This window comes from Tenrec ecaudatus, chromosome 9, assembly GCF_050624435.1.
Source record: "Tenrec ecaudatus isolate mTenEca1 chromosome 9, mTenEca1.hap1, whole genome shotgun sequence".
NCBI classification, from domain to species: domain Eukaryota; kingdom Metazoa; phylum Chordata; class Mammalia; order Afrosoricida; family Tenrecidae; genus Tenrec; species Tenrec ecaudatus.
In genome coordinates this window covers 49,388,001-49,410,595 of record NC_134538.1, presented here as the reverse complement: position 1 = coordinate 49,410,595, position 22,595 = coordinate 49,388,001, and the positions used below count along the sequence as shown (strand labels likewise).

General features: G+C 39.6%; 1 protein-coding gene across 5 annotated transcripts in view; it reads right to left on the bottom strand.

Annotated features, from left to right (window-relative positions):
* ADAMTSL3 (ADAMTS like 3) overlaps positions 1 to 22,595 on the bottom strand; it is a 398,206-nt gene that overhangs the window by 253,093 nt on the left and 122,518 nt on the right. For all 5 annotated transcript variants that reach the window (XM_075558058.1, XM_075558055.1, XM_075558056.1 and 2 more), the window contains exon 4: positions 17,274 to 17,401. In XM_075558058.1, the coding sequence (XP_075414173.1) occupies positions 17,274 to 17,401 (128 nt within the window). The remainder of the gene's footprint in view (positions 1 to 17,273; positions 17,402 to 22,595) is intronic.

The window sequence follows — 22,595 nt, the reverse complement described above, 5'->3', positions numbered from 1 at the left end:
ACCAATGAAACATACAACTTTCCTCTAGTTCTTTAATGTTTCCTCCCCCAACTATCATGATCTCAATTTTGCCTTACAAATCCAGCTAGACCAGAGGATGCACACTGGTGCAGATAGGAACTGGAAATACAGGAAAATCAGGACCAATAAAATCTTCAGGACCAATAATGAGAGTAGCGATACCAGGAGGGTAAGGGAAAGGTGGGGGGAGAAAGGGGAAACGGATCACAATGATCTACATATAACCCCCTCCTTGGGAGACAGACAACAGAAAAGTGGGTGAACGGAAACATTGGTCAGTGTAAGACATGAAAAAAACACACAATAATTTATAAATTATTAAGGGTTAGTGAGGAAAGGAGGGGGGAAATGAGGAGCTGATACCAAGCGTTCAAGTGGAAAGAAAATGTTTTGAAAATTATGATGGCAACAAATGTACAAATGTGCTTGACACAATGGATGGACAGATGGATTGCGATAAGAGTTGTACAAAGCCTCTATTAAATGATTTAGAACAAAAGAGTGGGAATTCCAGAATACCTCATTCTGCTCATGTGGAAACTGTTCATGGATCAAGAGGCAGTCATTTGAACAGAACAAGGGAATACTATGTGACTTAAGATTAAGAAAGGTGTGTTATGATAGTTACATAATCTAGTGTCAACTTGAGAGTATTCAGAGTGAAGGGATGGAGTCTAGCTTGTCAGTCAGATCACAGTCTGATGATGCCTCCTTGTGGGCATGGCCTTCACATGAGGATTCTGGGAACTGCCTCTCTCTCTCTGCCTCTGTATTCCTATTGACAAGCCACACAGACTTGCTGAGTGCTGCGGGAGCCTCTCTCTCTGCTTCACATTCCTGTTGAAGAGCCGTACTCTGAGACAAGGAGGAGCCATGTGGACCCATGCCAGCATGGAGATGCTTCCACTAGCATTGGATCCACAAGACTTTGCACCAACCTACCTGTGATCTTGCATTCTCCATCATTGCATGTGCTGCCTGAGTCTGAAAAGGAATTTATAGACTAGTATAGGATTTATGGGCTAACATCAGATGTATGGACTTGATCTGGACTGGGCTGGGATGTTTTCTTGATATACATTTACTATTTGTTTATAAAACTCTTTCTTATATATATGTGTGTGTCTATGAATTTGTTTCTCTAGTCAACATGGACTAACACATGTGTATCAAGGCTGTATGTGTATCACCATACTTATTCAATCTGTGTGTTGAGTAAATCATTAGTGATCCTGGTGAAAGGCTTATTACCAACCTGTAAAGAGGGTTTGGTGAAAGGCTTATTACCAACCTGTAATCTGCAGATGACACAACATTGCTTGTTGAAAGCGAAGAGGACTTAAAACACTTGCTGATGGCGATCAAGAATGACAGGTTTCAAATTGGATTTCTACTCAACGTAAAGGAGACTAAATCCTCACAACTAGACCAATAGGTAACATGATGGACAGAGAAAAGATGGAAGTTGTCAAGGATTTCATCTTGCTTGGATGCACAATCAGTACTCATAGAAGAAGCAGTCAAGAGATCAAATGACACAATGCATTTGGTAAATCTACTGCACAAGGCCTCTTTAAAGGGCTGAAGAGCAGGGATATCATTTGGAGGATTAAACTGTACCTTACCCTAGCCATGGTACTTTCATGGCCTCATATGCATGTGAAAGTTACACGTTGCTTAAGGAAGACTGCAGAGGAAGGATGAATTTGGCAAAGAAGATGAAAAGTACTATGGATTTCCAAAATAACAAACAGAATGTCTTGGAAGAAATCAGTCAGAATGTTTCTTAGAAGTGAAGATGATGAAACTTCATCTCACATACTTTGGACATGTTAGCTAGAGAGAGACCAGGTTCTGGGACAGGATTTCATGCTTGGTAAAGTAGAAGGTCAGCAAAAAAGGAGGAATATCCTTGGGGGATGGATGGACACAGGGGCTGTAACAATGGGCTCAACATAAGAACAATTGTGAGGACGGCACAGGACTGGGCAGTGATCTGGTCTGTTGCGCCCAGTGTCGCGGTGAATCAGAACCAACTCAATGGTACTTAACAACAATATGCATACATGAATTGGAACCCTACTTAACAATGCTCTCTGACTTATCCTAGTTCCTATATTTTATTTATTAGTCTGGTTACATGTTCATAGAAAAAAATTCCTAAATTGTAACTTAAGATTTAGTTGGTTCCAAATCTTAAAACATATTATCTCCTTAGGAACATTTGCACATATTTCATATTTCCTTATGATTCTTTTGATATTTTTAGGGACTGTAGTGAGATCTCCTGTTTCATTCTTAGGTGTAATTCACATCTTTGATTTTCCCATTGTCAGCCTTACTGGAGGTTTATCAGTTTTATTAATCTTTTCAGAGAACAAACTTTGTTTCAATCACTTTCTTATGTCAATGAATTTTGCTGTTTATTATGCCCCCTTCTGCTCACTTTCAATTTATTTTGTTCTTGTTTTTTTTAAGATTCTTGAGATAGGAGCTTAGGCTATTGATTTGAGACCGTTTTTCTTTTCTAATCCAAATATTTAGTGGCACTGCTTTAGCTATATCTGACAAATGTATATGTTGTATTTTAATTCTCATTTGATAAAATGTTAGTTTCGTTTTCTCATTAAACGTTCTCTGAGCCATCGAAGTATGTTTGTCACTTTCCATGTGTGTGAGTTTTACTTGTTTATATTTTTGTTATTGATTTCTAGTTTCATTTCACTGTGGTCAGAAACCATATTCTATATGATTTTAATTCTTTCAAATGTATAGCGATTACCTTTATGACCCAAGATATGGTCTATCAGGATATATATCTGGGGCATCATGCAAAGAATATGTTTTATGTTATTGATGGTAATTCAATAATGTCAGTTATACGGTATTGTTCTGATTCTTTGTCTAGTTTTCTATCAATTGTTCAGAAAAGATATTGAAGTTAACAGCTAGGTTTGCTATTGATTTGTCCCTTTCTCCTTTCAGTTCTGTTTTACTGTGTGTATTTTTCAGTTCTTATTGATTGAAATGCATTTAAGATTGCTATATATTCTTGGTGGACTCATTTTCTTATTAATATGGACTATGCATCTCTATCTCTGGCAATTCACTATGTATCAATTCCCAGTCTTTTATTTTCAGAAATTCTCACCCTCAACCTTAAGGAAGACAGAATCAGTATATACCCACTGGTCTTGTTTCCAGTTTTCTCTTTGCTTTGGATCCTGTGAATTTTCCTTAATTTTTTTTTTTTTTGGTAGCATGAGCTTTGCTTTTTAAAGAATTTCCTGTTTTAACCTGATTATCTGGGTGTTTTGTATTGAAAACAATTGAAATAATCTAGTACATTAATATATGCATATGTGCTTCAAACCATTTGCAGAGAAATGGAAATGGGAATTGAAAAGATAATAAAATTTTTCTACAAGCGTTTGGAAGCCCCTGATACATAATTCACTGCCACCAACCTTATTCTGGCTCAGAGTGACTTTATACAGGATTAGAGTCTCGTCTTTCTCCTGCTGGTGACTTTGAACCACTAACGTTGAAGCTAGCAGCCCAACACCTAACCCAAGCAACATTCTAGGAGCTCCTTTCCATAGCAACCGGGGCTGGAAGTACAGAGTTAATTTATGTACACTCAGGCCTGAGCAACTCGGTGATAAGGAAAGACTGCATGGGCAGTCAATGAGAGACAGCATACTTCTAACTTTTGGCAGAATCCCAGGGGATGAGAGAGAAAGAAAGAATGAGGAAGGACTGTGGTTCGGAAGTGCAGAGCTGTACAGATTCCCGAGCCTGTGGCTGCTTCTAAGTGACCTGACATTGACCCAGCTCTGGATAAAGTATACCTAACTTCCCATGGTTGGGGCCATTGAGAGGAATTGACAAGGGGATGGCTGGCCATGAGGAGAGGACATGCAGTAAGGTATGTGTATTCCTTGCTACATCGTTGGTAATAAAAGTAGGGTTTGCCCATTTTGACCCTCTAAGAGTACACATGGTATCCTCATCCTCCTCACAAGACTTCTTAGATTAATATTACCCTCCTTACCGCTATCCTCAACACTGAACTCATCATTATAGCAGTTGATCGGGGCTGTGAAGTTGGTGCTGAATCATGACAACTCTACGCACAACAGAACAAAACCCCGGCCCCGTCCTGCGCCATCTCGCCATTGTTATATTTGAGATGGACGTCGATCCATCGCCATGATGGTTTTCCTCTTTGTCACTGACCTTCTAGCGTGCTAAGCATGATGTCCTTTTGCAGTAACTGGTCTCACCTGAGAGCAGATCCAAAATACGTGAGACAAAGTCTCACCACCCTTGCTTGCAAAGAGTATTCTGGCTGTATTTCTTCCAATAGAGATGTTTTTATTCTTCTGGCAGTCTATAGTATTTTCAGTATTCTTTGATGTGGTAGTTACATAATCTGATGTCAATTTGAGAGTATTAAGAGTGAAGGGGTGGAGTCTGGCCTGTCCATCAGGTCACAGTTTGATGACCTCATTTGGAGGCACTACGGAGATAAATAGCTCACTGAAGACGAGGAGACACATGCTCACACCCTGCCAGACAATACTGACAAGGAGCCTGATAGAGCTATGCTGATGCAGCCAGAGCTCTGGAGCTAGAGGAGCCACTTGGAGACTCCTGCCAGCGCTGAGATGTTTCTACTGCCACTGGATCCACAAGACTTTCCACCCACTGGCCTGTGCTCTTCCTGTATTCCGCATCATTGTATGTGTTTCATGAGTCTGAATAAGACATGATAGATTGGTATCAGATATATGGGTGAATATTGGACCTATGGACTTGATCTGGACTGGGCTGGGATGTTTTCTCAATATACAATTGCTCTTTTATATAACACTTTCTTATACACATATGAGTGTCTATGAATTTTGTTTCTCTAGTCTACCCAAACTAATATATTTGACATCATCACAATTTAAATATATTGATTCTTTTGCAGTCATTCATACTGTTCAACTTTCATATGCATTTAAGGCAAGTAATAATACTATGTGGTGGGTCATGTTCACTTTAGTTTTAAAATGACATCCTTGCTTTTCAACATTTTTCAAAGTCTTGTGCAGTAGATTTGCCTGATGCAACATGTCATTTGATTTCTTGCTTATTGCTTCCATGAATACTGATTGTGGATCCAATCAAAATTAAATCAGTCAATCTTTCCTGCATTTGATGGTCCAACTGTGAGGATTTTTGCTGTCTTTACCTTGAGGCATAATCCCCACTGAAGGCAGCAATCCTTGATTTTCATTATCAAGTGGCTCAAGTCTGCCTCACCTTCAACAAGCAAAGTTGCTTGCATCTATAGATTGCAGGTTGTTAATAAACCTTCCTCCAATCCTAATTCCATGTTCTTCTTAGAGGCCAGCTTCTCAAATTATTTGCTTAGCATACACATTGAATACATAAGGTGGACAGATACATCTCTGATGCACACCTTTCCTGACTTTAAACCACATAATATTTTCTTGTTCTGTTCATTATTAAGTCTTCTTAATTTTTTTAACTTAATTATTTTTATATTAATTCTTTCCTCTTTATATTTTTTACTACCACTACTTTTATGTTGGTCCTTTAATCTCTAAATTACCACAATACTCTGAATGCAATTCTCCTCCTTTTATGCTATCGAAACACACACACACACACACACACACATCTGCCTTTTTTTCTCTTTTGAGTTTTATTAAAATCTTCCATGAACAAGAAATTGGAAGTATGCCCACATCCAAGAACAAATTGTCACATCTTTGACTTTTAAAGCAAACAACTCCTTAAGGGCAGATTTCAAAAAGATGTGAAATTATAACAATGTAAAAACACAGTTAATGTACTTCTAGGAATACAAAACACAGTCATAAGTATTTTCCATACAAGGAAATTTAAATTTGTTTGCTTTCATTTCTTCTTCTTTTGTTCCCCTTTCATTTCTTAACACTACTACACTTGTAGTTTTATTTACAGCATATGCCATACTCCTATGTAATATATCCAAAAATTTTAAAACAGAGACTCTTCAAAACCAACAGCTCTCATAGAACACCTTTAAATCATCATCAAACTATTGCCAAAATAGTGGAAGCCTTCCAGAAGCACTATTTCAACACACTAGTATCTAACTCCATAACCAATTAATAACTCCCCTTGCTTAAAAGAATATGTGTGTATTCATAAAATAGATTGACCTACATATCAGGCTATATTAACTCATATGTGAATGAGTTATTCATATGTATAGCTACTCATGTCTAATCATGACTCACGACAAGTTCATGCTCTCATTTTAGGAATCCTGTTAGGAAAGATACTGACAACTAATAAATACGGAGAAACCCTCCAAGTGGAAAGGGCAGACTGAATATCAGTAGAAATACTTTCAGATTCCCCAAATAAATATAAGGGTTTTTGTTGTTGTTGTTTTTTAAGGTATACATTATTGAGGTCAGACAGAATGGTAGAGGAGGCTACAAAAGTAAAACTTTGGAAGCTTTGAAATAAATGGATGTTGAAAATCATAATCTTAGGACTTCACAAATCAATGAGAGATTCCCGGAAGTTGTTCAATTTTCACTGCAGAACCCACAAAAGGCCCAAATTAGCACAGCAGATATATCTGAACGTGGGTTAAAGGTAAGACTAAAAACAGCAGAAATGGTTGGCTTAGTTAGTGCTCCACCTCCTTCTCCCTTCCTCTGGCAAAGATATGTACTATTGTCTAGAGATAGTCTTTGGATGGAGAGTAAATAAAGTATATAGAAATAAGGATTATTTTTAAAATTTACTATAGATTTCTATGTCTACTTAACTCATAGAACACTGATTTTAGATTACAAATGTCCCTCAGAAATCAGAGCCATCCAAGAAAAAACACCTAAAGAAACCATCAGGCAATAGGATGGAACAGCCCCCTCTTTTTACAATTAGGCTCACAGACCAAAGATTTCAGTGTTTCCTAGTGCTCCAATAGTCTTTAAGTATGAGCACGTCAACATGGATCACCTGAGGAAGTTCCCTAATATTAAACAGTATTGTGCTGTGAGCTGCCGTCCAGTCCGTCCTGGTTCTGGTGGTACCAGGAGCTCCATCCTTGTGACTGGTTGTGGATCGGACCTTTAGGATCCATAAGGTATTTGTTAACTGATTTTCAGAAGTAGAACATCAGGCCTTTCTTCCTGGTGTCACTCTGAAAGCTGCACTGCAATTGGCTCAGTATCATTGTGACACAGAAGCCTCCCTGCATGAAAGGTGTTGGATGCACATGAAGGTCGTTGGCCAGCCATCAAATCTGGTCTCCTAGTTGGACCCACCAAGGCTTCAGCATTAAATATAGTTACAAGAATAAAACAACAAACAAATATCAAACAGAAAGAACAACTGGAAATAAACCAAGTCTATGCTAGGAGAAGAAAATGTCTTTTTAAAAAATCCATTAATATCCTCAGGATAAAAGAGAAGCTATTGTACCTGAAAGCAAGATGTACTTTTAATTCAAGGAAGAAGTAAAAAATATCTCTGGAAAAAAAAAAGAGTGAGAGAAAGAAAATACTCTCTCACTCGGTAAGAGAATTGGACAATAAGTTTAAGAAAATCTTCCAAAAATAAAAAATAAAACACTCCACAGATCCATACTATAGTCACGCAGGCTTTTAAAATTGACCCTGTAATTCATTAATTCATTTGTGAGATATAAACGACCACATTTTTCTCGGTTTCGATAATAAAATGGCTCACAGGATAAAGAGATTAAAGACTACAAATATGACACCTAAAGTGTTGCCCACACTGTTAAACCAGGGCATTAAAGCAACAGAGTGGAATAAACACCCTGATAAGGTGTCTGAAAGATCCCATGGAAGGAGTCCTGGTGGCGCAGTGGTTCACGTTGGTCTTCAGCCTCGGAAACCCACAGGGACAATTCCACTCTGTTCTGAAGGGTGGCGATGAACTGGAATCAACTCAATGGCATGGAGTTTTGGAGAGTTTATAGTAACATGGAAGAGTTGCCACTAGCCTCGAGAATGATGGGACTTATCAAGGAATGTTTAAAGGAAGGCATGAGAAAACAAAGGAGTTTTGAAGGTCAATGACATGTCAACCAGATAAGAGAAAGTGATTTAGCAGAAAGAAGAGCAACTACAAAAGATGCAGGATGATAGTGAGCACACGATTACTTATTTACTAGTTCAGTACACATTCTTTGGGTCCTAGTTACAATAGATACTATGTTCTACCTTAGTGTGGTGAAGTCATTGTACTCAGTGTGTCACTTATATTGTGAATAGTTATAGTCTATGCATGGAAGTGCAATGAAGGTACTTCAAAATTAAGCCAAGGAGTCAAGATAGGCTATTTAAGCAGCAAAATCTTGAAGAATAAGTAATATTATCCAGAAATCACATTAAATAAAACTTTATATATATATATGGTGAGATGTAAATTATATAGCACTAGATTTTTTAAAAGGACAAGGCTCGAGTAGGAAGAATATGCTTTGAAAATGATGGCCACATATGTACAAATGTGCTTGACACAATGGATGGCTGAATGGATTGTGATAAAAGTTGGACAAACCCCCAATAAAATGATTTTTTTTTAAACAGGGGACAACGTTCAATTACAGGAGAAATATAAGGAAACAAATAATGCGGTGGCAGCATTGTCAACTTCATTAGAAGTCACATCAATAGGTCATTTAAAATTTGTTTACAGGACAATGAATCACTACCAAGTGCACAGGAACATGAAAGTGATTAAAGGAAACATGGCAAATGTGGAAGACAGGCCAACAGAAATAGAGGCCAGCATACAACGGGCAAGAAGCCACAGTGGATGACTCTGTTGTTGGTGTTATTAGTGTGGCCAAGTCCCTTCTGACTCATAGGACTGACCCTGTGTAAAACAGAATGAGACACCTGGTCCTGCACCATCCTCATAATTGTTACGTCTGTTCATTGTTCACGGTTGCAGTCACTGTGTCAATCCGTCTCAGCAAAGATCCTCCTCCTTCTTGATGCTCTTCGACTGGACCAAGCATGAGGTCCTGTTCCGCAGACTGTCTCTCCCGATAACATGACCAAAGCATGTGAGTCGAAGTTGCAATCCCTTGCTAGTCTAAAGAGCATTCTGGCTGTACTTCCCAGACAGATACGTTTGTTCTTTTGGCAGTCCATAGCACTTTCAATATAGCACCATAATTAACAGGCACAATGTCATTGTAGAGGAGGTGTTTCTTCTACACTACAGAACAGCCTAAATTTATACAACAAAGAGGGTACTATGTGCCGGTGGGGGGAAGTAAATATAACGAGACTACTAGCTAGACAAGACTAATAGCTTGGGAAGCTCTTGAACTTTGAGGGAAAACTAAACAATCCCAAAGACATCCAAGTAGAACAGAATCAAGAATCAATCCATCAATAAGGCTAAGCTGAGTAGTCTATGAGCATCACATACCAAGTGTAATGAGAAAAGAATGCTTCAGTTTTAAAAGTGAATGATTGAGTCTCAGGAATTTTAAACCGAAAGGTAAGAGAAAGACATTATCAGATACATAACGAATGAATGATAAGCCTCACCATTTTCCTGCAATTAAAAAAAAGGCTATAAAAAGTATTGCTTATTGGGAAAATAGGATCATTTTCCTCCACTTGACAATATTGTTATAAAAGAAGATTCTTGGATGCTAGTTCAGATCAATCAAATAACATTCTACATTTTAACAATATCCCTCGTTTGTTCATATGAACATTAAAATGCCAGAAGCAGACTCTTAGATATATCCCTGCTGACAAAGTGACGATTTAAAATGAAGAACTAAACAGACTGACGATGAGAATTGGAATACTGGATAAACACATGCACGATGAAACTCAACAATGATATAAGAGTCAGAAAGGGTCTTAAAGGCTTATCTCCAAACAAGCAGCCATCTAAGTAAGATGTCAACTAAGTCCACATGGGAGAAGCACACCATCATCAGTCACCAAAGGATTTTGAAGCCTAGAATCCAAAATCGAAGAGAGGCATTAGTATCAGGGCTTAAAGTCTCAGAATCTGTTAGCAGAAGTCTATAATCCATGCTCCTGGAAGCATCAGTCAGGAAACCAAATCATATATTGCACAGGGCATGTTCAACACACTAGATCTATATCAAGTGTTAAAAAGAAAAACCTGATTTGAGAACTAGGATGACCCTGCTCTAAGACGTGGTTCGGCAGTGGCCGTGGAAGTGGATCTCAGAAGAAGGCTTGCGTTTGAATAATGGGGCCGTGAAAAAATATTGAAAGGACCAGGCTCTTTTCCCTGTCCTCTACTTTCCCACGGATAATGTCCTTTTGCAGGCACGAGTCTCTCCTGATAATATTTCCAAAGCATGCGAGACACAATCTTGCCACCCTCTCTTATAAAGAGCATTTTAACTGTCCTGCTCCCAAGACAGACTGGTTAGTTCTTCTAGCGGTGCTGTCAGTGTTCTTTGACAACACCATCGCTTCTTCTGCATCTCCCAGAGCCACCAACCTGCACGTGTATAGAAGGCCAGTGAAAATGCCATGACCTGGAGTGGGGTCATCTGAGTCCTCAAATTCAGATTCTTTTTAACACATTCTATAGATCTAGTACATAAAATTGCCCTATGCCATGTTTTCTGATTGCTTGACCACTCCTTGCACAAGCATTGATTTTGGATCCAAGCAAAATGAAATCCTTGACAACTTGAATCTTTTCTGCATTGATCATGATATTGTCTATTGGTCTGGTTCTGAGGACTGTTGTTTTCTTTAACTGAGTTGTAAACGATACTGAAAACTACTGTCTTTGATCTTCATCACTAAGTACGTCACATCCTCTTGGTGTTCAGGCAGCAAGGTTGTCATGTGCATATCGCAGGTTATGAAAGCACCATCCTCTAATCTCAGTGGTATGTTATTCTTCACATAGTCCAGCTTTTCAGCTTATTTGCTCAACATACAGGCTGATAAGTATGGTGAAAGGATACAACCCGGAAGCATACATCTTCGGATTTGAAGCTATGCGGTATTCCCTTGGAATATGTATAAATTTTACATAACCATAGTTAAGTGCGCTGTAATTCCCATTCTTCACGATGTTATCCTTTTTTATGATTCACTCAGTTATATGTCTTCGCATCGTCAATAAAACACAAGTCAATAACTTTCTTGTATTTGCTGCTTTCATGCAAGGTCCATCTGACATCAGCCATGACTCCCCTTACTCTACATCCTCTTGAATCGGACTTGGATGTCTGGCAGCTCCCTGTTAACATACTGCTGCATCATTTTGGAATTCATCATAATTTTATTTGCATGTGGTATCAATAATTTTGATCAATAATTTCCACCTCAGATTCAGCTATCTTTCTTTGGAATGGGCAAAAAAATTTTATATATATATATATATGTATATATATATATGCAATTGATTGGGAAAGTGTAAATATATATATATGCAGTTGATTGGTAAAGTATATATATATGCAGTATATATATGCACTTGATTGGGAAAGTAGTTGTCTTCCAAATTTCTTGGCAAAGAGTAGTGAGTTTTTTCAGGACAGCTTCAGTATATATATATATACACACACACAGTTGATTGGGAAGGTGTATGTGTATATATATATATACAGTTGATTGGGAAGGTAGTTGTCTTCCAAATTTCTTGGCAAAGAGTAGTGAGTTTTTCAGGACAGCTTCAGTATATATATACATATATGCAGTTGATTGGGAAAGTATATATGGTGAGTTTTTTCAGGACAGCTTCAGTTTGCTGAAACATTTCAATTGGAGCCTTGTTCCTCTCTAATACCTTCAGTGCAGCTTGGACTTTTTCCTTAAATACCGTTGGTCCTTGATCAGACGCCACTTCTTAAAATGGTTGGATGTGGACCAACTGTCTGTGGTATGCTGGCTTTGTGTATTACTTCCAACTTCTTTTGACACTTCCTGCATCGTGCAGAATTTTGTCATGGAATCCGTCCGTCTTTGCACTCGAGATGTGAGCTTTTTCTCAGCTCTTTAAGCTGGAGATATGCTTAACATGTTCTTTCCTTTGCAAATTTTATTATAATGATTTACTTTGTCCTTTTGAGCTGTATTTTGGAATATTTTGTTCAGTTCTTTATTTATCATTTCTCTCATTTGCTTTCTTATTGCCATAGTTTATTCCAACTCATAGCGACCTATAGGACAGAGTACAACCACCTCTATTTGCTAGACTGTAAATTTTTATAGGAGTTGAAAGCCTCAATCCTTCTTCCACCCCCAATGAAGCAGCTGGCGATTTTGAACTGTTGGCCTTGTCATTAGAACCCCCAATGTTTAATCCCCTATACTTCCAGGGGGCTACTTCCCCCATTGTTTTATTCACTCACTGCCATTGAGTCAATGCTGAGTCACTGGGACCCCTGTGAGTTTCCAAGACTATAACTGTTTATGGCAGTAGAAAATCTAATGATTCCTCTGTGGAGTTGTTGGCATTTTCAAACTGCTGGCCTTGGAATTGCAGCCCAATGCATAACCACTACACCACCCTGCTGCCAGGTGTACCACCCTGCTGCCAGGTGTACTGCCATGCTGCCAGGTGCACTACCCTGCTGCCAGGGTTCCTTCCTCATTGTCTTTGGCTACTCTACATTCAAGAGCAAATTTTAGGAACTTTTCTGGCACCTACTTTCTGGAATGTGGATTTTGCTTTCTTTCCTGTCTTTTTACTTTCTTCATGATGTTCTTGATGTCATCCACAACTCATTTGGTCTAGTGTTTCATGTGTCCAATCTGTTCTTGAGATGTTCTCTAAATTCAGGAGCAAGATGCTTGGGGTTGTATTTTAGCTCTCATATATTTGATTTAATCCTCTTTAGCTTCAGCCTGAATTTGCCTAAGAGTAATTGATAGTCTGTTCCATAGTCAGCCCCTACCCTTGCTTGGACAGATAATACTGAGATTCTACATTTTCTTTTCCCATAGATGTAGTCAATCTGATTCCTGTGTAGTCCATTCAGTGAGAACCACTTTCATAGTTGCTGTTTATATTGCTGGAGTAAGGTACAGACAGTGTAGAAGTCATTGACACCCCAAAGTTCTATGATATGGCATCTGCTGATATGATATCCAGCTTGATTTCTGTTCCTCTTCGCTTCCAACTTTCACACGGAGTCACCACTAATTACCATTACATTTTGATTCCATGCTTCATCAATTTCAGACTGAAAAAATTGGTAGAATACTTCAATTTCATCATCATTGGCTCTAGTGGTCAGAGTATAAATTTGAATAATAGTTCATTGTTCTTCCTTGTAGAGGTATAAATACTATCCCATCAATGAAGGCAACACCATTTCTCTTGAACTGGTCACTCCCGACATAGTTGTGTCAGTCTAGGTAAACTAGAGAAGCAAATTCACAGAAACTCATATATGTGTGAGAGAGTTTTATATGTAGGATAAGTCTACATTCAGAAAGGATCCCAACCAAGTCCAGTCTAACCCATAAGTCTGACACCAATCAACAAAGTCCCCCTCAAACTCACAAAACACACACAATGATGCTGAATGCAGGAGGATCACAAGCCAGTGGGTAGAAAATGTTTGAATCCAGTGGTGGTGAAAGCATCTCAGCGCTGGCAGGGGTCTCCACACGGCTACTCCAGCACCCAGGACTGCATCAGGGTAGGTCCACGTGGCTTCTTCTCAGGGATGTCTCACAGGAAGTGAGCCTTGCCCGCTAAAGCAGGAAACTGGCTAAGGCAGCTGCACCCTGGTCTGACCATCATAAAGAAAGAGACCCAAGAACTAGAAAAGCAAGGCTCACTGAGCCATTTATCTCTCCACCCTTCAATTCATCCCACACCCTATAGGGAAATTCGATCCTGTCCTAAAGGGTCATTATGAGTTGGGATCAACTCATGGCTACAAGTGATAATCATCTATTTGGCTAAATAGATAGCACAGGTTTTCCTGTTTTGTTGTGCTTTGTTTTATTTTAAATTCATAGATCTGAGAAACTCCCAATACTTTGTTCTGACGTCTGTTTTTTCTCTTGATTCTGTCTCATGGTAAATGTAATGCTTTCTTGGCTTATGAGCATTGGCTTTTAAAATTCAGAGAGTCTTCTTCCAGGGCTTCCTCCCACCTCCATCCCCCAAGGTTCTTGAAGGAGATGGAATAGGAAGAGATATTGATAATAAACTTCGAGATTGAGCTAAATCGAGGTGAGAGTTCAGTGTTAGTAATATCTAGTCTATTTAGGTCTAGCACTCCATTCCTTTGGGGATTAGTCCTTTAGGTATCTCATCTGATACCTGACATGTGCACGAGGGGGTTAAAGTATATTTTTGTGTCCTTAGCACTGTGAAATTGCCAGTAAATCTGCTTATTTTCTTATCATGTTAGTATCTGCCCGTCGCTTGTCTTCTCTGCCTCTGACTCTTCATGAATCATTGAGTGACTGGATGAAAGATGCGGCTCAGGTCAGGTCACTTTTAACATATCCTTTTTTTCAAGACTACTGGGCCTTCACATTTTGGCTGCCATGATAACCACACACTCAGTTTTATTCCCTCAGGCCAATACCTTCTGAGTCAACTGAAAGGTCTGCTTACCCCTATCATCCCACAAAACCCCGGGGAGGCACTGCAGGGCACCATGTATGACTGAGGAAATTGAGGCATGGACATGTCAAAGTCCACAAGCAAGAAAGTGACAGGGTTGAGAGTCAAAGCCAGAGTCCACACTTATGCACTGTGTCTTCCTTCTCAGAATCTGGCTGCCAATTTTTCATTATAGTTATCCCTCTAATAAAACTTTTGCTGACCCAAATTAAATCTAGGTTTATAATGATGAACTAAATTCAATTTAAAAATAAGGCTTAGTCTAAGATTATGTCTTGTTTTATGTTCAAATAAAATTATTCTGATTGGGATTCACTTTTAAATTTTTAACAGCTTTATTAACATATAATTCACATATCAGATGATTCAACAGTTTAACCATATTTAGAAGATCTGGGCAGTCATCGCCACCATCCATTTTTGAACATTTTCTTCTTTATTGCATTCGTTATTATTAGCTCCCCATTTCCTCTCCACCAACCCCCCCTGTCATAACTCTAAGAAAGTATGACTCCCTAATAAACTGTCTCTAGAGATTGACCTATCCTGGATTTCATACACTGAAAAATATACAATAGCAAAAGCCAACGTCGATAATAAAACAAAACAGAGTAAAATCTCAGTTGAAAAGATAACAGAAAATAATAAAAACTAGAACAAATTTCATATGGGTCAAACTGGACATGGACATCAGTTCCCTTTCCAGGGCCCTCTGCCTGACAGCAAAGCTGTGGGAGTGCTGGGTGTGTGCTTTCTGATGGCATGTGGTAGGTAAGTTCCGTTTGTTTGCCTATTTTTATTTTTATTAGACCAAAATTTTTTAAATGGCAGTCTCTGTCTATTCCAAATATGCGTTTTGAAATGTTACTACTGTTTGAAATTTTACAAAAGTGAGAATCTCATATTCTTTACTTTTGCCTGTAATCTGCCTTCTTTTTTAGCACCGGATCACTCTGCTTCCTCCCTTCTGATTCCTCTGCAAGAATAAAGGCCTCTGCATTTCCCAATCCAGGGCACTCACATTGCTGCTCCATTCCCTGAGTGTGCTCCCCCAAGTCCTCCCCTTCCCATCACTCTCTCTTCCCAATCAGGTCTCACTGTGAACATGCCCCGAGTAAGAGGGCTTCTCCGACCACCGTATGCATCCCGTGCAAACTCACACACACAATGAGGCAAAGTCATGTTCTAGATGGGGTCAAAGTGATTCTTTTCAAGGTGACTTTAAAAAGCAATTAAATCATACATCTGTCAGGATGTGGGTTGTACCATAACGGGACGAGGAGTTCCCATCCAACATGATGCACATTGAGTCATTCGGCCATTGTTTCTTCAAGGTAAACCTATAGAAGTGGGTATACCACTTTTCTTTGTACAACTAATCTCTGGATTCAATTCTACCACCATTTACTTAGGGTTCCATGGTTGTGTGTCAGGACACTCCCTGAAAGAGCCCTTCCCCATGCCTCTCTGGAGTGGACGAAGAATCTTCCTTCTCAAAGACTACACGCACAATCACTCATTTGCTCTAGACTCCTGGAAGGAAATTGGAGGATATGGTTGGTCAATGCCTAATTACATGAAACAGTGGTCTGAATGAAATCCAACTAGAGCCAGCAGAGGTTCTCATAGCAGCTCTGCTCTACGCATCTCGGCTCTTCAAAGAGTCTGTTCTTTGACTGGCCGGCTCTCAAGTCGAAGAGGCTGTCTGCCATGGTCACCTGAAGGCTGCCTTTGCCCAGGCTCAGCACTTAGAGTTCTAGCGATCTGAGGTTCTGTTCCTCTCAGCAGCAGCGACTAAAGAGCTGAGGTAAAACTCTAAGCTGCAAAGGAAATAGATCTCTAATGGTCTCAAAAACAATGTGAAGTGCTGGGTTATCATAAACCTATGCTCTTTAAACACTGATTTTGCACATTACCAAATGATATTTAATAGAAATATATCTACCATTTGAAGACAGAACTTACATTACCTTCTTAATTAACGGATTACTGAGCATACATGACCAAGAAATTAACTCAAATTGCAACAACTCTGGACAGGACCCAGAAAACTTGACCTTTTATTTGAGTTTCAGAGTTGGGGCATGCTAGGGCTTCCCTTCCTCAAAACTCCAAGTGTCTACTGCGCTTGGCTCCTATGTGCTGCGTACCTATGTGGATGGGATATGTCCACCCCTTTGAAAATATTACCCAAACCAAAACCCACTGTCAACAAGTCAATTCTGGCTCACAGCAGGATAGGGTAGCACTGCCCCTTTGGCTCTCTAGGGCTACATATTTATAAGAGCACACAGCCTAATTTTACTCCTGAGCTGAGGAGCAGCTGGTAGGTTTGAATTACTGACCTTGAGGTTAGCAGCTCAGTGCTTAACCTGCTGTGCTACTAGGACTCCTTTTAAAATTGAAAATGGTACTCCTAGATCTAGCAAGTTGATTTTGACTCATAATTACTAGTATGATTTAAATATAGTAACAAACTTGACTAATGCTTGGAAACAGCAGGTTTTCCAACACACTCCCCTTTACACCCTTCCACAGCATCAGCATGCTTCTCCCCGGCACCCAGAGGGGCAGGTAAATCCTACACGGACCTCCCAGTCAAGCACCTCCGCAGAGAATAGGATGCTCCTCCTCCACATGTCCGCGAGCAATCACTCCAGTCGCCCCAGGCATCCCAATTGCCATCTTTCTCTTCTTCAGACCGTGGGTTTCTTGAAGTCTAGGATGTGAAAAAAATCACAATAAATTGTAGGCACATGTGAAGAGAGAGTCCAAAGCTTCCCTTTTTACCAGCATCATATTCCTTTGGCCCACAGAGCAGCTGGTGGATTTGAACAAATGACTTGGAAGGTAGCAGTCCAACCCTTACCTGACAGTACCACCAAGGCTCCACAGATGCATATGTGTGTGTGTATATATCATACATAACATTTCTTATATATGATCACCATTTACTATATATCATAGTAATACATCAACATTAATTTCTCTAGATAACATATCATCTCATATGCCACAAACACATATCCAGAAAAGCAAAATCATAGTCATTCTGACTCATATTGACCCTATATAAGGTTTCCAAGACTGTAAATCATTAGAGGATTAGACAGCCTCATCTTTCTCCCAAGGAGCAATGCGTACCCAACACCACCACCAGGTGTGTGTGTGTATAAATTAAAGAGACAGGTTTACATTGAAACTTGTAGAACACAGTACCTTTCCACCTTTAAAGGGTTTGCCTCGGTGGCCTCTAAGCTTAGTTTTAAATCGGAAATTTTAACCTTCCAAAATTTACTTAAATTAATTGGCTAAATATCAAGAAGAATTTTCTTTCATTGAGTCTTCTGTTTTATCACTCACCCTGCTTTTAAAGCAGGGCCTCTATTTGAATTAAGAACCAATGAAATCCTCACATGTCTGAGGGTCACTAAGACTTGGGCGTAAATCCCCATTTTACACAAGGCTTTTAGAAACCTTCTGTTAAGGCTCCATCTCAAGAGAAATAAATCAGATGAACAAAGCTGGTCAAAAATATAAACAGGGGTGCAAGAAAATAGGGAGCAGTCAACTGTGAAAATAGTTTGGTTCAACTACTTCCTGGACTTGCCATTATTAATTTATGCCAGACACACTAGGGAAAAGAAAATAGAAGGTAAAAGTTAAGATATAGACATAAACATGAATATGAAGAGCTGTAATAAGAAATAATATCTATGAATTTTTTCTAATTTTTCAGAAGGGGGCCTAAAAGTAGACTTGAATAAATGGAAGAATATAGCATAGTTGTGTTAGACAGGGTTCTCTAAAGAAACAAAACCAGGACACTTATGACTTTAGATAGAGAGATACAACATAAGAAATAAACAGTCAATTAGTTTACAGAGCAGTACAAATGGCTCAAGCAACTCACTTCCATGAGACAGTTAATACATTGTCAGTCCTGCAACTCCTGAGAGCTGCTGGGTGCAAGTCAAAGAAGCAGACAGCTGAGTCTTCTGTAGAGAAATGCAGGCAATCCAGCCACAGGCAGCAAATAGCAGGGCAGGTCACCAACAGTCAGCCAGATGACAGGGTTCAACAGTCCCCAGCTCAAGTGATGTAAACACCAGCAGTGTCGGAATGGGCGTCCCACAGGTAGTGTAGCTCACAAGTTGAGGCAGAGAACCAGCTAAGGCAGCTGCACATTGGTCCAGTCATCAAAGAGCAAGAGACAAAAAGGCGAGGAGCACTGAGCCATTTATCTCTTTGCCCTTCAATTAAAATTCAACCTCATTAATCCCACGTGTGTTTATTGTCCAGGTTGACACAATAAACCTACCTATCACAATAGTCCTAAACATGTGGACTCAAAACTAGAAAATGCTCATTCTCTCCAAATCAATCTATAAATTTACAGCAAATTCTATCAAAAGCCCCAAAGGATTGCTATTTGGAATTGAACAAAATGATTCCATAGTCCATCATGGAGTAAATGTTAAGAAGAACAAGGGAATAAAACAACTGTAAAAAAAAGGAAATTAGAGGAAAATTGCCTCAATTAAAAGAATATAGAATTGGCATGGGAATGAGAAAGTCTATTAATTTTTGAAAAGGTCCAGAAACAGACCCAAGAATAAGGACATATTGTGGAACCACAAAACAAAGTGACAGGTAATTTTTTTTGTTTTTTAAATACCATAGGTAAATTACTAACAAAATTACTAACCAAATAAATTCCAGGTATATGATAACCTCATATTTAAAATATGCAAACCACAAAATTCTAGAAAAATGATAGCTTAATAGTGGTATCAATAAAGGTACAGAATATAATTAATCAGAATAAATACAAACAAAGACAGCAGCTGTCCGTAAGCTGATGATGATTCAGGTATGTGAACATACACTCAAACATGTGGCAGTAAAAGCATAAGCATGGGAACTGAAGGGAAATTCACCAGGTGGATCCAGTTGGTCCCCTAGCAAGCATTGTAGCCTGCTCTCAGGCTCCCTTTAACATCTAGTCCAAGAGAGGAGTTTTATATAAAGGTTAAGTGCACATCAATAAAACATCCCAACCCAGTGCTGCCCAAGCCCACGAGTCCCACATTAACCCATTAGCCCATATGTCCAACACCAATCCACAAACTCCTCCTCCGTCTCACAAAACAGACACAATGACGCTGACTGCAGGAGGAAAGCTGAGTCAGTGAATGTGTAAGCATCTCAGCACTGACAGGGGTCTCCACACAGCTGCTCCAGCACCCAGGGCTGCATCGGGGTAGGTCCATGTAGCTTCTCCTTGGGGAAGTCTTGCAGGAAGTGATCCTTGCCAGCTGAAGCAGGGAACTGGCTAAGGTAGCTAGCTGCTCCCTGGTCCGACCATCAGAAAGCAAGAGACCCGAGAACTTGCCTCAAAGGATGGAGGAGGGTGAAGTGGGAATGACTGCTGTTGGGGAGAGGCAACAGTGGAATATTTTATTTCCTTCTCTTAAAGGAAAAGAAGAAAACCTGAACCAAATAGGACAAGATGTTAAGTTTGATAAAGACAGGTGGTACTCTGATGAATGGAGGTTTTGTTATTATCTGAACTGTCAGGTTTTTCTAAACTCTTTTAAAAATAAGCCTGTTGGCATCAAAAGTAATGGCCAGGTGTAATATAGGTAATATGGGTAACCTCCGACGTGTGAGGGAAAGGTGTGAGAAGTAAATTGTAAAGCTGCGGTGGTTACTACTAGCTAGAGGACTCAAGGTAGTCTTACTTTATTTTGTTTTCCTGAACACCGCAAAGTTTAAATGTCAAACACCCAATATCCTCCTTTAAAAACAAGCATAGATGAACCACCAAAGCCCACGCCCTGCAGGCATTCAGAAAGGTCCGAGTCAGAGCCTAATTTAAGAGCTAAGTTCTAAGTTGGGGCACGGAAGATTTTATGAGGGAAACCATGACATACCAAGAGACTGTACGATGTGATGTTGCACAGGTTTCCATAAGCCCTTAGACAAGTTACCTCATCCAACCAGAAGAAAAAAATTAATTGAATTAAAATAAGGGGTCTGTAAAAAGACCCTTCCAAAGTGAAATGAAGAAATAATGACTAGAAGCAAGGTGGAACTTTCCAACAGTTTCCACCCAAGTCTCAATGGTCAGTGGGTTTCATGGCTCTTTGCCAAGCCTCCTATTTCTCGGCCAGTGAGCAGCCACGCTAGAGGCAATATTTCAGGACCAGTGAAGTGAAAGGAAAAATATCTGGCAACCGATCCACTCTGTCATCAGGAATAAGGGGTAATTAACCCCATGCCATTTACTGTGCTAATTAGGCCACTGCTCAATTCAATTTTCTGAACCAAATGTCACCAAACAGAACTGGGCACTGTCCATACCATAAAATATAAAGCTTTGGTTCGTAAAAAACATAATAAGCAGTTTAATACATTCATCTTGACTGTCCAAATCATTTAGGTCATTGTATAAAATACCCACAGCTGAAGTTGATTTTTCATTTTGTCACTTGATATACTCAAGCCAGGTTGAATGTGAAAAGTTGACAACCATCAACATAGAGACCTAGAAACGACAGCTGAGAGGCCTTGGCGATATTGTTTTCATTTGTTTTTATGCCAATATCACGTCTGTTCAGTTTTCAGTTAGAGTTGGGCTTCTTTCCCTTGCCTTTGCTTACAAAGGGAAAATGTGAAGGCTCTCAATTCTGAAATAGGCATGCTGTACCTGCACGCATGGTGTTTCTCTCGTTGGATTGGTAAGTTTTTTCTTAGAAAATAGAGAGTAAACGGCCCCACGAGAGGAGCCCTTAGTTTTTCTGCTCTTCTTAGTCATGATGATGTGTGACTTTGCTGTGACAACCCAGTGTTGTTTCCTACCAGTCTGCCCTCCTGCTTTTCTCGTGAGTCTCTCCTGTACCCAAAAGCAGCAGGAATCGCTTGATTCCTGCCCAGTTTTCGTCTGTTCCTTCTGTTCCCAGCAGAAAGGCAATAACACACAGGCCCCCAAACAGCCTTGTTGGAGTACAATGAAGCCCTGGCAGGGTCACCTTGAACCTTTATGTCTGCAGTTTATCCTGACAATGAAACAGGACCCACCGCACGCTCCCCTCTAAAGCAGGGGTTGGCAAACTTTTGAGATGGAAGAGCCAGTCCTGTCCCTCACAGCAATTTAAAAGTTGTTCAAGAGCCATAAATATATTTTTACAAAGGAATGAAATACTGATCTCAATAACAGCTTCATTTCCAGCTGTACTTCAGAGCCGCCGGAATCGATGCAGGTGGCAGTTCTAGAGCAATGTTCTAGACCCCTGTTCTAGAGCAACGAACACTGGGTTTAGAGCTTCCTTTACAAAAGAGACTTTCTGGAGATTTCTTTCTTTCTTTGTCGTTGTTAATATAAAAGTTTCTCTCTCTTTTTTTGCCTTAGGAAAATAGTTGGAGTTTTTCGATTTTATTTTTCATTTTATTGGGAGCTCTTACTGATAGAACATTCCACTGTCCAGTCACATCCAGTGGTATACAATCTACTTCCACAATCAGTTTCAAAATATTTTATTTCTTCTTGAACTCCTTGATATTGACTCCACTTGATCCCCTCTCTTTTCCAGTCCCCCTAGGAATTCTTCTTCTTCATTTTTTTTCTTACCCTGCAATAGTTTGTGTGTGTGTGTGCAATATCTTACACAATCCAATAAATCCATTCACATACAATTCTGCTGTTTGATCCCGTCGAGTGAGATTATAGTCATCGATGCTATCAGTTCCCCCTTCACCCCCTCCCACCCACCATCTCTTCCCATACCCTCAGGGACCCATTATTCCTGTCCCTGTCTCTGAGGGGTCATCTATCTTGACTTTCATGGATGAACGATCTTAAATATAGCAATGAACAATGCAAATCTAACATGATAAATGAGGTAAAACAA